The following is a 15715-nucleotide window of genomic DNA, read 5'->3' as shown; positions in this document are numbered from 1 at the left end:
AATATTCAAAATCTACACAAGTCTATACAAATATGTAAATGATTATTCAAATAGACATTAAAACCAATCTGTCAATACATGAGAATATGTAACAAAGTACACAGATTAAATAATCATGGCATCAATGCAAAACACTTTGGATATTACTTGGAGGAAAATGGTATAACCCAAAAAACCTATTGAATATTCATATAATATAATTTCTGTGTTGTTATTCTGAGAATACCGGACCAAATTAACACTACATGTCTACAAGTTATGTGTCATTTCGTCATCCTGGAAAACACATTAAACCCCACAACATATATGCATTCATTAAAAACACAATACAAAAACATTTGCATTTACTATTCTAAAATGGACAATAATTTCTAAAATAGATTAGCAATTTATTAAATACAACTATTAAAAAGCACACAAATCGATAGTGGAAATAATAGTTAATTTTAACCACAGTTTAAAAAACATATATTAGGCACCTAGAATAAAATAAAACACCATAGCAATCAAACTATAATTACTAACAAACACACTAAATTAAAATAAACAAATCATAAAGTGAAAAGGAAGTCAATGTGTATGGTAGCGCATGTGTTTGGTAAATTCTGCATTGGCAAAAACTGAATTCACCTAGGGAAAAAACAGGCTCTATCTTTTTATCATAACTTATTCTTTATGAATGTATGCAGAATTATTGTTTTTTGTACTAATTAACTTCCACTATACTGGATTTAGATTATGCGTGTTAACAAAACAATTTTAAAAGTTGTTAAACCAAAATGCATTACATAACCAACTTTGTTTTCTAATAACAGAATACAAATTAATGTGTTATTATTTTCCCATTTTCTAGCATTTTGCTTCTTACATACATATATTTTTTATATATCGATATATTAATTGCAAGTCAATTAATTGCATTTTAGTTTAAAGTACTCAACAAAATCAACCAAGATACATAAAGCAACTCATATTAAAATAATACATAACCAATATATAATACAAAATCAATAAAACAACGCATTATTCACTGAAAAACGAACACAAACAGAATAAATATAAACAAACACATTTAGGGATCATGTCAAGATTATTCTACTGCAGTAACTTCATTTTTTTTACTGCAGTACTGTGATTTTAGCTTTATTTATGAGGCAGCTACCGCAATAAACAGTGTGTATGCTTACTACCACTACTACCCCCTCCCCACTTTCCAAACAAAAAAAAAACTTGCTAAATAATTGCATGCACAGGTAAAATTGTAAACAAAATGTGGTTACTGCAGTAACAGCAGTAGAATAATTTTCACATGGTCCCTTAAAACAAAGTATGGTGTATAGAAATTGTATACAATTTATTAATGAATATTTTAATATTTATGCACTTTAATTCAAAATTAATTTTATTTGAATTCATTTTTCATTGAATAATACATATTTAAATACTATGGCTTTTTTTTCTACATGCGGAAAATTTAAAAGAATGAAAAAACAAATACTGACCACTATATTATAAACACAATGTTGTCAACGGCAGAAATGCAAATAAGGACATTTAAAACGATAGGACATGGATGTTGGAAGGTATATTTAATTGTTGTTTTCACGATTGAATCGTTTTTAAAGTAATGTTTGTAGTAAGTATCTTTGCAAAAATAAAGTTTTAATTATTACATTGTAGTAAGACGTCATTCATAAAAATTATTGATGCTTTATACTACAACCATCTTCTGTCGGGAAGGAATCAACAAACAAATTACATTTTAAGCCATGTCTGTCTACACTATCAAACTTTATGCGACAAAAAAATGAGATGTGCCCATATATGGACATGATGATGTCATATCACCACCATATTTGGGCATATCACCACCATATTTGGGCATAGCACCACCATATTTGGGAACATCACATTCTTTTTCTCAAACTAGTTTGATAGTGTACACAGAGGTGCGTGTTGACGAGGGTATTGAGTTGGTTATTGTGGTACTACAATCTTTTAAAAATGGACCAAATGAATGTCATTAGGGCAGATAAACTGGCAGTATAGTATAAGAATTCTACGCTATGGAGAGTAGAAAAAAAATTGATGGATGTGTTATTAGACAAATAACATCTCATCAAATAAATTACGGCAGTGCATATACTGGATTGATATTAATAATATGATATTCTCAAAAGTTTCAAAAGTGAAAATAAAAGTGTAAAGACTTGTATAAAATAGTAAAGACTATAATTGTAAATGTATACAATGAATAAAATATTTGATTATAAAAAAAATATGGTTCTTTGCCATTTTGTTGTGAATTTTACTTAGAGATCATGTCAATACTATTCTACTGTAGTTACTGCAGTAACTTCATTTTTTACTGTAATAATGTTTGACTTTAGTTTGTGAGGAGTTTATGAGGCAATCATTGTAAATAAACTGTGTGTATGATTATTTAAAAAAAGCTTGCTAAAAATATGCATAAATAAATGTAGTTACTGCAGTAACTGCAGTAGAATAATCTTAACATGGTCACTTCAGAAACAGAAAAACAATTCTTGAGAATTGAAACTAATGAGAATATATTTGGAATGGAAACAAATCATTATTGTCTAGTACAATAGCAATGGTATCATTGTTCTGTATAGCAATCTTTCGTTTTTATGATGCGCCGGAAGACTACAAAGCTATCGTGTCAATCTGTGCATGCTCAGAACATACGGTGCAGACGCAGAATGACTATTAGACTCAATAGCTGCATAGTTTAGCAGTGCATCGTGAAAACAAAATATCGCAGTTATTATTAGTGGAATGTTACAAGAGACATTTGTTGACAACATTCTAACATAATTAGTAACAACGACAACAACACAAAACATGCAAAAACAATTCTAAAAATTACCCAAAATTTTCAACAAGTCAAAAATATTCATTTCTTAAAAAAATAATCTTGAATGCTTTTCTTAAAAACCTCAATTCAAAAATCTGTTCACTGTTGTAAATTCAGCTTGTCATTTTACTATTTAAACCAATGAAGACATTCTAAAATATGTATGTATTTGCTACTTTTATCATTAACTACATACGTACGTATATTGAAACACTACAGAAAAATAACGTGAGTAAACTGCTACAAACTATTATTAACAGTGGAAGTGGCAGACTTTAAGACAGAGGTAGCCATTTAAAACTAAACTTGCTACTTTACTAAATATAATAATCTACATATTCATCAAATTAACAGATATATACAGTTTTCAAACCGCGGTTAGCACATGTCACTATTTAAAGTCTTGTCTACACTATCAAACTTTATGTGACAAAAAAGTGTGATGTGCCCAAATATGGACATGATGATGTCATATCATATCACTACCATATTTGTGCACATCACACTTTTTTTGTTAAACTAGTTTGATAGTGTAGACACTGGAGCTTAATACTAAAAATGGCATTATTTTAGCCCAAATCTCCTCAGAAAGTCTGTCTTTCTTTATATATTTTCAAAACAAAGCTATTTTTAGCAAATATATTACAAATTAATTAGACAAAAACCCCACTAAATTTAGCACCGTGTAATATGGAGATAGTATCAATACAGGTTGCTCACAAAATGACAAAAATCACCTTAACAATTATTTGAAAAACGTTAATCAACAATACAATTCAATTCACTACAGATCAACCACTACAGTATTCAGTAATCACAAAATATAGAACTTAAAAATGCCCTTATACTACGTTTAAATGGCGTAGTCTCTAAACTAATAAGTTTATAGCTAAATAGTGGTTTATTCTATACTTAATAATACACCTTTTATTTATCTACATTATTTAGTAAAACTAGAATGACTATATTGTTCTAAACATAAACACAATCATCATACATCTGATGGCCAACATTATATAATTTCATATTTCATTAATTCAAAAACTATCAAAGAAATGTACGCTCAAAGAAGAAAAATCTCAAATCATCAATTCTATTTCTGTATCGTTTGTTGTTTGCGAACCTCATTGGTTGTCTTGACCGGCAAGATTCCATAACCTTTGACCTCAAATTTTCAGTTATATACATTCCGTCTTTAAAAATCTAAATTCATTACAAAACTTTTTCTCATTTAAGGAACCATTTATCAACCAATCAAATTGCGTCTGTCTTTCATTAAACATTCCACAAACAAATTTTGTAATTACAAACAAATTTCGGCATAAATTCTAATCATTTTAAATTCTAATATTCTAACATTGCTACAACTCATTATATAATTTACAACGTAATTATTTCTAAAATTTTTACATTTTAAATGCACACATTCTTTTAATAATTCTGTACAATTCTAATGTAATTTTAAACTATTATCTACATAATACAAACATGCCTATGAATTTAATACCATTTATATATTTCAAGACTTTCAACATTGTAAAATTCACAATTTTTTTTCTTCTAAAAATAGGTCACACCTAAAAGAGGTCAGACCCAACATTGTTCTATTACGTGGAAAGACAATTTTGAAAGCCTCAGTAAAATACAATCTGTTCTAGGAAAAATAGTGTTATATTTACAAACATGCGGCCATCTGTCTTATATTAATATTGTATCCTTTGGCAAAAACTTTTCAGATCATTTATTACATACGCTAATATAGACACGTCCTGTATAAGTAAATTAGGTCGATAAAATATCTATAATAAGTGCAGAGCAGGCTTATATTTAAAAAATTCCCTGCATGCTAAACTTGGTTAAAATAATCCGATTCATGCGTTTCTATAGCTTATAACCTATAATTAAAACATGTCCTGTACTGACCACTTCAGTACTTAAACCTTTAGTAAAACTTAAAATTTTTTATATAACGATACTACATCTAAAACCGCATAACAAATTGTGTTAAAATTATCAGTAAAACTTATTTAATTTAATGTACAAAGGGTTTATATTTTTGAGTCTGCGAGAGCAATTCACTCAACTATATCGAATGTAAAAGGGTCTTGGAACGAAGTTTAGATTGATAAAAGCTTGAGGAAGTACAGAATGATAATTCACATTGAAGGAAACACATTCAACTTCACCTAGATATTTGTTACTAGGAGGAGGCTAAAGTAAAAATGGAGAAAATCATGTACTCAGTTAAACAAATTTGAGCACATTGGTATGACTTTCTTCTAGGAGGGTAAGGGGTAAGAGGAACTGGAGGAACAGAAAATTGAATTTACTTACTAAAATGGCTCGATTCCTATTAATAAAACACGGAAACTAAACAGTTCACTAAAACAAGTCATTAAAACAATGTATTATTTAGTATGCAACAAAATTGTTCTTTATATGCAGTTTTCTAAAAGAACGCTCACGAATGTATAGCTTGGCGTGTACTGGTTTACACTTAGCACAGGGGTTGATGCCATCCATTGACAGTTATATTTAGTTTAGTTTCATCCAAGCAAGCAGAAAAAATAGATGCCCACGAAAGACCATGGCATCAACAGATCATTCAATCACGTTCAGTTGAGCAAATTGATCTCGCAGTGCCGCCAGTCAATCACCTGGTAAATTCTGATACACGTACAGTTGCCGCATTCGCGTCGGACTCATTGGATACGAGTACAGATTCCCAGACGGCGACCTGATGTACACCGGGTGATTGTAAGGTGGCGCATACTGAGACGAGTGTGCTATCGTAGGAGACTGTCTGTATGCCACGTGTGGAACTGTTGGCGAGTGCAAGACTGCCTGCGAGGGCAGCTGACCTGGAATGTTTGATTTATAATGAACGTAACGCGATGACTGTGACGGTAAGGATGGTAAACTTGCGGGTCCTACAGGCGAACTCAAACCCGGGTATGTTACAAATTGTGGTGCAATGTGAGCTGGTATGTGAATGTGCGGTTGGCTACCGATCGGTTTATGCGACGGACTCGCATATGGAAAAGGCAGATTCTGAACCGTTGGTGATGAGTACGTACTGACATGGCGGTAACGTTCATTCCTATCATATGATCCAGGATTGGTCGGATGTGAAAGGTAAGTACCTCGATAGCCTGCAACATTACCAGATTCTCGATATCCACCTTGTTCTCTAAATACAGTCAAATTGTTGGGATCCTTATAACACTGTGAATTTGACATATCTCTATGTCCGTATATATTACTATTTGGATCCCTATCTCTGGAACCTCGTGCTATACCAGAATCCTGGTGTCCAGAAGAACCACCAAGTTCTCGGTTATTGGCTCCTGATCTTGAGGAACCAGGTTTCTGAGAGCCAGCTTGTCCACCAGATGCATTTGAAGACTTAGTCAACTTTGGCAACGATGCTGCTGCATCTCTCTGTCTTGAAGAGACTGCCTTTGATGTACTTTCACTCTTAAGTGGCGGCAGGTATACCTTCTGCCGCGTAGTCGCTTCCTGCTTTAAGGCTAACGCACCATCCTTCCGAGCATCAACTGACTTCTTATAAGGTAACCTTACCGGTTTCTCTTTCTTAGTATGATCTGCAGGTTCCTTTGGCTTAGCACCTTCTGATGTCTTCTGTTGAAACCCTACTTTTTGACTCTGTTTGCTAGAATTCCTTGGAGTGACAATAATTGCATTAGAACTATCGACTTGTTGGCCAGGACTTCTTGATTCTGGGTCGTGATCATCATGCGTCTCTATACATATTTGTGGCGTCTTCCCAACAGCATTACTGGTGAGATTCGCTGGACTCTCAGAGACTTCAGGTGTGTCAGGAATTGTAACGCAGCTAACAACATTCTGGCGCTGTGACTTACTAACATCTTCTGTCTTGAACGGTGATACCTCTAAGGAGGAATACGATGATGACATGAAGTTATTTGGTGCATCTGGACTGGCGCTAAGAATACTGTTGGTACTGCTCAGTGAGCACGAATGAGTGATAGTTGTGTCATTACAGGCTTTACAACTGCCATCCAAACATCTGAAAGTAATCATAAAGAATAATCAGAAAAGAATTACATTGAAATGATGGCAACGATTGATGACTTGACAATGTCTTTTATTTATTAATTTTTTAAACTGGTCTCCCAGAAGTTATGATCACTAGCTGTGTGTGTACCAGTACACCGGGGTAACCCACTACTCATCTCAAAAGATGTACTAGATTCTTCAAAGTACACATGAGCTAGATGACACTGGACCTACGGTTTATAGTCCTTATCCAAGAAGACCACCAGCATGGAGCAAGTAAGCCTTGAACCCTTGCTAATGTTAAAAAGAATGCTTCCAAAAGTAACAATATTCTAACTTTTACCAAACTTTTCTACAGTAGCGGAAATCTGATAATCTCGCATAGTATTGATATACGTACCCTTTGTCTGTTGGCTTTTCTGTTTCCTCTTCACTATCGCTACTAATCGTGATGACGCTAGGCGCAGGACTTGGCGAATCCGCTATAACAATCGGGTCACGCTTCCCTGAGTACTGACTATTCTTTGCACTGCTAGCTGGCTGTTTGATAGAGGTACTCGCAACGTTTGATCGTTCTGTTGCATACGTTACTTGAGTAAGGGATAAGTCTGGTGTCGGAGATAAGTTTGCTTTGACACGCTTCTTCTGAGGGGAGAGGCTACTGCTGAACGAAGGATTGGTTTTCTTCGTCATAGCACCACGTCTATACAGACAAGAAATACTTAAGATAAAGACAAAACCTCTGTCTACACTATCAAACTTTATGTGATAAAATAAATGTGATGTGGCCATATATGGACATGATGATGTCATATCACTACCATATTTGGGCATATCACTACCATATTTGGGCATATCACTACCATATTTGGGCATATCACCACCGTATTTGTTTGATAGTGTAGACAGAGCTTTAGGAATAGACAAGATGGTCAGGTCTTAACAAAGAAAATCTATCATATTATTATTAGTAAAAAGAAATATCTAGGCTTAGGATTACTTACCCTTGGCCTGGTAGTTTGCGGGCAGGTCTTGCCTGGTTGCCTCTATATGTTGGTGCCTGCAAGCTTGAAACGTGGGCTGGTGGCAGGCCTAAGGTTTGATGTGGTGTACTCTGGAGCATTGGTACAGGGCGACCGGAAGTAATACCACCTCTCTACAATGATGGAAAAGAAGTACAATAAGCAAATTTTTTTTTTCTGACAAATTGGTACACTTTTTAAATGACCTGTGTGGGATAATAAAGTATTGAATTTGTTATTCAATAACATTTCTTTTGCGACAATCACAAAAACCCAATAACCCACCATCATTTTGGTTTTGAAATAATTTCTACAAAATCTAAATTTTATGTATAATAATTTCAATTTACTAATAAAATAAAATTATATTTAATGAAATGCTTTTGGGAATAAATATAGTGGGTCGTGCATACATTATTAAAATAACCCGTATGTATTGGTAGGAAGTGTGCAATTTCCTTTACAATTTTTTTTATAGTCTGCCATAGATTTTAAGTGGGTTTTTAACCAAATTTCTTTACACGCATGAGTTAACAAGGGCTCAGACCTTGGGGTTCATGTCAAAATTATTATACTGCAGTTTCTGCAGTAACTATGCAATTTTAACAGTGTGTATGATTACCCACTCAAAACAAACTAAATAATTGTATAAACAGAAAAAAGTGGAGCTACTGCAGTAGACCAGTTTTGACATGGTCTCTTACGAGAAAACCATACAGCTATGCAGATCAACCTTCTACGATATGCTACTACTACTATTACTACTACTACCTACAACCTAGTGTACACTACCAAACTTTAGTTCAGCAACATTTCAGTTTGGCAAGACAAGTTTTCCAGTGTAGACCAGTTCAAACCTAATTTCCAGAAGTTATGCCATTTTGACAAACTAGTTTGCTGAGCTTTGTGACTATGTGGACAGATACCACAAACTTATCCAATTCACAAATAAACATTTGGGAAAGTGTGCTGGAGTATACTAGGCTTAAGCATACAAGCTGTGATAGAGTTACACCAGGCTACAATGAATGTAGACCTGGTCTTGTAGGCTACAAGACCTTTTAAGCAGTCTGACATAGCCTTTATAATCCGGGTATAGGTCTCGGCTAGCCTTCATGAATCTCACATTGCAAACGTCTACCTTAAGCTCTGTCTACACTATCAAACTTTATGTGGACAAAAAAATGTGATGTGGCCATATATGGACATGATGATGTCATATCACTACCATATTTGGGCACATCACACTTTTTTTGTCAAACTAGTTTGATAGTGTAAACAGAGCTTCAGGTCTAGTAACAGAATATAATAGACCTCTAAAATCCACTTCAATCATAGACTCCACTAATTTTGTGAATTTTTCATGCAAAATAATCCAGACGATAACGATAGATTGAACGATCGACCAAACACTTACATTTATAGCAGGCTTAATGTCATTATATATATCTATAAATCCTTTCGCATTTTCCAATAATAAGTGATTTTTAATATTTCACACAACAAACCTCTAAGCAATGATCATAAAAAGAAGAGCTCTCTCCGACGTCCATCGGGAACAGTGCAGGACTTGGTTCCGTTAAAAATCCTGAATCCTCTGACGAACGCCATGACATTGGCGCCGCAGACACGTACTGCCGTCTGCAAAGGAGGGGATAGAACAAACGAAAGCCCATTGTTAGAAAACGGCAATGTGCAAATTGTAAGTAAATTTAAAAAACAACAATTTTTATAGCGCTAACCTCCATGTATCTCTGATTGGCTGAGCTTCAGGAATCACTGGTTGCTGTGCAACAGCTGCAGCTCCTTGTTGCCACGGTGACAGGAAAACTTGGTTACTGGGTGGCCACGATTGTACAGGCGCAGTAGGCTGCAAGAAAAATAAATTAAAACTTAATGTATTATTTGGCAATCAAAAATGAAACTGGGAATTGACATGTGGGTAGAGGAAGTGAACATGTTGCCAAAAAACACTTACATATAAATTGATAATTATAAAAAAAAAAATTGCAACAACTGTGTTTATAACTAAGTTTAGTAAGGGATCATGTCAGAAATATTCTACTGCAGTTACTACAGTAACTACATTTGATCACTGGAACAATACATGATTTTTGTTTGTAGAAGAATGTAGAAGTTTATGAGGCAGTCAATAAACAGGGTGTTAAATGTTGGTTGTTACTAATATCAATATGATTATTATTAATATTATGATTATTAATATTATAAGTTATTATTTATTCTTATATATATGCCACAATGTGAAATTGTGACTGTGATTACACTGTTCAATCAACAGAAACCAAATCACAGGAAACAACGGTGACTGGTTGATCCGTTATCATGTACACAAGAGGACAAAATGTACTGATTAAGCCTGCGATGTATCATTAAAATGATACACATGGCTTCTAAGCCTCAATATCTTGCCTCTCTCTGTCTTACTTGAAAACATGCTAAAACTCTGTCAAACTATCAAACCTTATGTGATGTGCCCATATATGGACATGATGATCTCATATCACTACCATATTTAAGCATATCACTACCATATTTAAGCATATCACTACCATATTTGGGCACATCAACCAAACACGCAGAATGTGTGGATTGAGTAGTGAAGTAAAACAAATTATTCTATTCTTTAGGGATCATGTTGTCAAAATTATTCTACTGCAGTTACTGCAGTAACTCCATTTTGTTTACTCTCTAAAATTGTAATTATTTAAAAGAATTTTAAAAATAATTCTACACACTGTTTATACTGCTTCTCCACATTGAAACAAAGTAGGATCAAATGTTATTGCAGTACAAACATTTTAGTTTTTTTAGAATAATTTTAAACATGATTCCTTAGTAAATAAAACAATTGTTATATATAAATATATAAATATTGGTTCCAGAGACTCAGTATGTTTAATAATATTGTTTCTAGCGCAAAATTATTATACCACTACCAGCAGACGACAAGAAGAGAATAAAAGATCGCAATTTTGTTTGGACATCTTGAAATGGTATGGACAGAGAAGATTGTTTTTAAATAAAACTACTGGTAGTTGGTTCTGTGTAAGACCTTGTCTACACTATCAAACTATATGTGTCAAAAAAATGTGATGTGCCCATATGGACATGATGATGTCATAACACTACCATATTTAAGCATAGCACTACCATATATGGGCACATCACACATAAAGTTTGATAGTATAGACAAGGCTTAATAATATGTCTACTACTAGGAGTGGAGACAATATTGGAACATTCTTTTAACACTATAGTAAGCTGATCGTGTGTATTATACATATTACTAACATAACAACATGTCCCAATCTCTGAGCTACACATTATACAGTAAAACCCTCTTTAGGGACCTATTTACTACTTCTTATGATTGCACACTAGCCTAAGGATATACACAATTCATTTAGTCACTGGCCTATGATTTATACGCATTGCCTGCTTGGGTTTAAGTCCATGCAAATGTCTAGACAACAACACAGAGAAAATTCAATTTCAAGTACTCAGTATAAATACCATATGTATCCAAGATAGAAACCCTAGCAATAGCGATAAAACCTATTAAAACGTTGATGCAGTATTATATTAATATATTGTTTTTTTTTGTATGGAGTTTATTTGTCTGTAAATCTATTTGTTGTATTATTTGACCTTATATTGCTGATATAGGTCAACTCTTTATTATACTAAGGATAATGCACATAAAATAATTGTTTAGAAGGGGCTGACTTATTTACGTACAATCTTTTTCTTTAAAATGGATATACAGTCAAATCTAGCAAAACTAAAATCTTTCACAATCCCGAATGGTTCTAAAATATTTTTACAAATGAAAATGCATTCCGAAAAACAGACTTCAGAAAACCGGACATTTTGAGCAAGCCTAACAGTTTCTCGTCTTGGACTACAATCGTAAAATCAACCCCTCCATCAAGAAATGAAATAACTGCTCCATTCATGGATGGAATATACAGTACAGATGACATCTCAGAAATCATATTGGTCATATACTATATCAAATTTATTGATGAGTAAATGAAATGATTGAACATTTACTAACATCCGTCAGAAATTTAATGAAAAATTATTTTATCAAAAATCAGAGGATACAACGTGAAATTAATCATTTTATGCCTGAATCATCAATAAAAAAAAATATGAGTAGAAATAATATGATTTTGTGTGAAAATGTTGGTTTATAATTTAACAATATTGATATTCATTTTATATTCAAGACTGCTAAATAAAAATAAACTTTTACAGTTAACACTCCCAATACCGGACATGTTTGGGCTTGCCTAATAAGTCGGAATTTGGACCTTTCTTTCTTCTTCTTCTTCTTCTTCTTCTTTTTTTTTTCTTTTCTATATTTAGGCAAATTGCCAAGGATAACTATAAGTGAATTCATTCACTATCCTTCTTAAAGGTGGCAATCCAATTCACAAGACAAACATATACAAAATGCTCTACATAAACAAAGTCTTATTACAAGTCTTTGAGAGTGGAGTTACTCTTTGGGAGTAATTTGTCATCAGGAAAAATATCCTGACATGACAGGACTTGATCCCAGGTCCCTTGAATTGGTAGCCAAGAATCATAACCACCAAGCCACAACTCCACTCCATATTTTGAAACTCAAAAAATATGTCTGGTTTTGGGAGAGTTTCAAAGAATCCAAAACTGGGAGAGTTGACAGTATAAAAATAAAAAAAAAATAAATAAAAAAAATTATGAGACACGAACAAACCCTACTTACCCGAATAAAAACATGTTGTCCTTGGGGCAATGGTCCAGGCGCCCAAGTCTGCTGGCCACCAGTACTTCCCATTGACATGGACAGGGCAAGCTGTTGGCTACCTGGGTGGGGATTAGGTGGGGCTTGTGTCACATGGGTCATGACAGGAGTTGGTTGCTGTCCACTGAACATAGAACCCTATAAAGAAAATAACAGAAAATTATAAATGATAATTGTAAGAGAGGGACCCCTGGATATCAGGTCCCCTATAATACTAAAGTTATATATTGTTGCTATTTAAAGATGTACACGTATTGTCCCCCTGAAAAATAATTTTTACAATTGTTGTTGTTGAATATGCCATGTCACATAAATAGTTATCCACTTTAACCAAAAATTGGATCTAAACAAGATTTATTTACTTGAAAAAACTGTAATTTAAAGCAAATAATGGTTAAATTGGCTGCCAGCCAATGGATTTTTGTTTGAATTAACTATTTAATATTATATTTTATAAGTGAAAATATTGTTTTTTCGGGGTTTTTTCTATGGAAGTGATTAAGTTTATTAAAACTACAAAATAACATATTCAAAGTCTGATTACATTATCTTCATTTTTCATGTTTTTTGGGGACAATACATCTTTAAACAGTAGTGTTAGAACTATACGCAATTAGCCCTATCACACAGTCACATTCAAGACAATGGTATAAATCAAATTAAGTGATTAGGATCGCTTGTGGTATTCACAAAACAGTTGCTAAATCTGTTTCCTAAACTAGTACAGATAGCGTGATGGGATCATATCCAATTTTGGGATCTAGACAAAAACTGGATATTCCCGGAACCATTGGGCTCAAAGTATTACAGTCAGATTTTTTTTATATAGGGTAATATATTGTTATTCATTATGATTTCCCTAAAATTCGGTCAGCATTACTGAATATCTTTCTACAAAATAGAACACAAAATTACCATTTATTAAGTATTTTGATAAAAACTGAATATATTATTTCAAAGACATAAAGAATATGTTGATTTAATATAAATTACTTCTACCTATAAATTATTTCTAATAAAGTTTTTCTTTTTTTCAAAATACTAAATAGTCATCTTTTCCTTTACAATCATTCATCTGCCTCTCTAATTTTAAAGCTCTGTCTATCCACTATCAAATTTTATGTGACAACAAAAATGTGATGTGCCCACACAGTATATGGACATGTCATATCACTACCATATTTGGTCATATCACTACCATATTTGGGCACATCACACTAGTTTGATAGTGTAGACAGAGCTTTAAACGTCTTGCATGGTGGTTCTCTCACTACAGTAATTGATCTCTTCCACTGTATCATTCATCTATCATTCTCCATTTGCCTCTCACTTAACATTACATTGTCCTCTGCTAGACAAACATTCTCTTATATTGTTGATGTTTAACAACCAATTTAGACAGACGAGCAGTAACAGTAATACAAATAGAGAATCTATGTTATTCCTTTGACCATTTACACACAACATGGACCAGACAGGCGGCTTCCTCCTCTATTTGAATTTAGCCGAAATTAGATATATTTTTTTAAAAACTTGTTCTTGTTAAAATTCAATTACAAAGCAGAGATGTGAAATATCACTATAAAAGACTATCAATATTGAATATAATCTATAAGTAATGTAATTTAATTTGATACATTTAATGCAGCGAGCGCTTCGCAGTGTTTTATTCAGTTTTCTCTCAGTAAATATCAAACTGAGATTGCTTCTATTTACGATTATTAAACGTAATCTATTTTTCTTATACTAGAAATTAAAAACTAATTTCAATGTTGGTACTAGAAATAATTTTAAAATCAAGAAGTGACTGGACTATACACAAGCTTCCTTAAGCTCTGTCTACACTATCAAACTAGTTTTACAAAAATGTAATGTGCCCAAATATGGTAGTGATACAGAAATATGGTAGTGATATGACATCATCATCATGTCCATATATGGGCAAATCACATATTGTTATCACATAACGTTTGATAGTGTAGACAAGGCTTTAAACATTCAAGTATCAAAGATAAAGTATGCATAAAATAATATTATTATAATGCTGTTTTAGTGAGTTAAAAGCAAATAACATATGACAAAGTATATTGCCATGCTCAAGTATAAAAATGCCATCTCATAATTTAGGCTATATGTACACAAGAAATTGCAATTCTCGATGTAACCCAGTACTGTATAATCCCCAGCCCCAAATCTGCACAAAATGTTGTACCCAGACTCCATGGTACTTCCTATACTGTACTCATATACAATTTTTTCCTATACTCATTCATAATTTCTCTCATCACGGACTATTTTAACTCTCTTAAATTATAAGATTTAATCTAATATATAAAAACATACCTATTACTTATGTAAGAAAATTACCCATATTAATAAGAAATCCTAAGTTAAAATTAGGTAATAATTATCATACTACTAGTTGGCATCTAGGCCCCATGGGTTACTAAAGCCAGCAACAGTGGCTTCCTGTAAACAGTCCCCTGAGCGGCTGTGCTTTTACAGTAGCATCCTCGAAACATATCAAAACCATTTCTAGCCTAGAAAATGATGTAACCACGAATGAGAACATCGAATTAAAACTCAAGATTCAATGACTGATTAAATTTGAATATTGCCTACGGTAAGTGGTTGATTTGACTTCATTGATAAAAATAGAAATATTTTTCGTTGATGAGACGCAGAGAAGATGATCTTATCATTGGTTACTAATTAGCCTCGGCATCCGAGGATCAACAGAAAGGGGTACAGTCATAATGTTCAACCCTTTGCCATTTCAAACTCAAACAATTTTCCAAAGTAAATAATAAAAACCTTCGCTACAACAATACATGGCTTTAATTTGAAATCATCACTCGTGGAACACGAACAGTTATTTGCCAAAAGCCAATTTGTAACATGATGTCGATTTTTCTCTAAGAAATGAAAGCCATATTGGCTGTTCACTTGGGAACTGGTTTA

General features: G+C 33.1%; 1 protein-coding gene and 1 long non-coding RNA gene across 2 annotated transcripts in view; one reads left to right on the top strand and one right to left on the bottom strand.

The window, feature by feature from the left end:
• LOC144848567 (uncharacterized) overlaps window positions 1-15715 on the top strand; it is a 99744-nt gene that overhangs the window by 20061 nt on the left and 63968 nt on the right. The gene's annotated exons all lie outside the window — the stretch shown is intronic.
• LOC144848460 (homeodomain-interacting protein kinase 3-like) overlaps window positions 1182-15715 on the bottom strand; it is a 61608-nt gene continuing 47074 nt past the window's right edge. Inside the window, exons 10-15 of the mRNA XM_078705201.1 lie at window positions 12716-12892; window positions 9684-9811; window positions 9450-9582; window positions 7924-8075; window positions 7320-7622; window positions 1182-6929 (exon numbers count right to left, since the gene is read on the bottom strand). Coding sequence (XP_078561327.1) covers window positions 5528-6929; window positions 7320-7622; window positions 7924-8075; window positions 9450-9582; window positions 9684-9811; window positions 12716-12892 — 2295 coding nt within the window. The 3' untranslated portion in view covers window positions 1182-5527. The remainder of the gene's footprint in view (window positions 6930-7319; window positions 7623-7923; window positions 8076-9449; window positions 9583-9683; window positions 9812-12715; window positions 12893-15715) is intronic.

The sequence above is a fragment of the Antedon bifida genome, chromosome 7 (assembly GCF_963402885.1).
Source record: "Antedon bifida chromosome 7, ecAntBifi1.1, whole genome shotgun sequence".
Classification (NCBI taxonomy): domain Eukaryota; kingdom Metazoa; phylum Echinodermata; class Crinoidea; order Comatulida; family Antedonidae; genus Antedon; species Antedon bifida.
The sequence above is the reverse complement of the archived record's forward strand: the minus strand, read 5'-3'. Positions and strand labels throughout refer to the sequence as shown.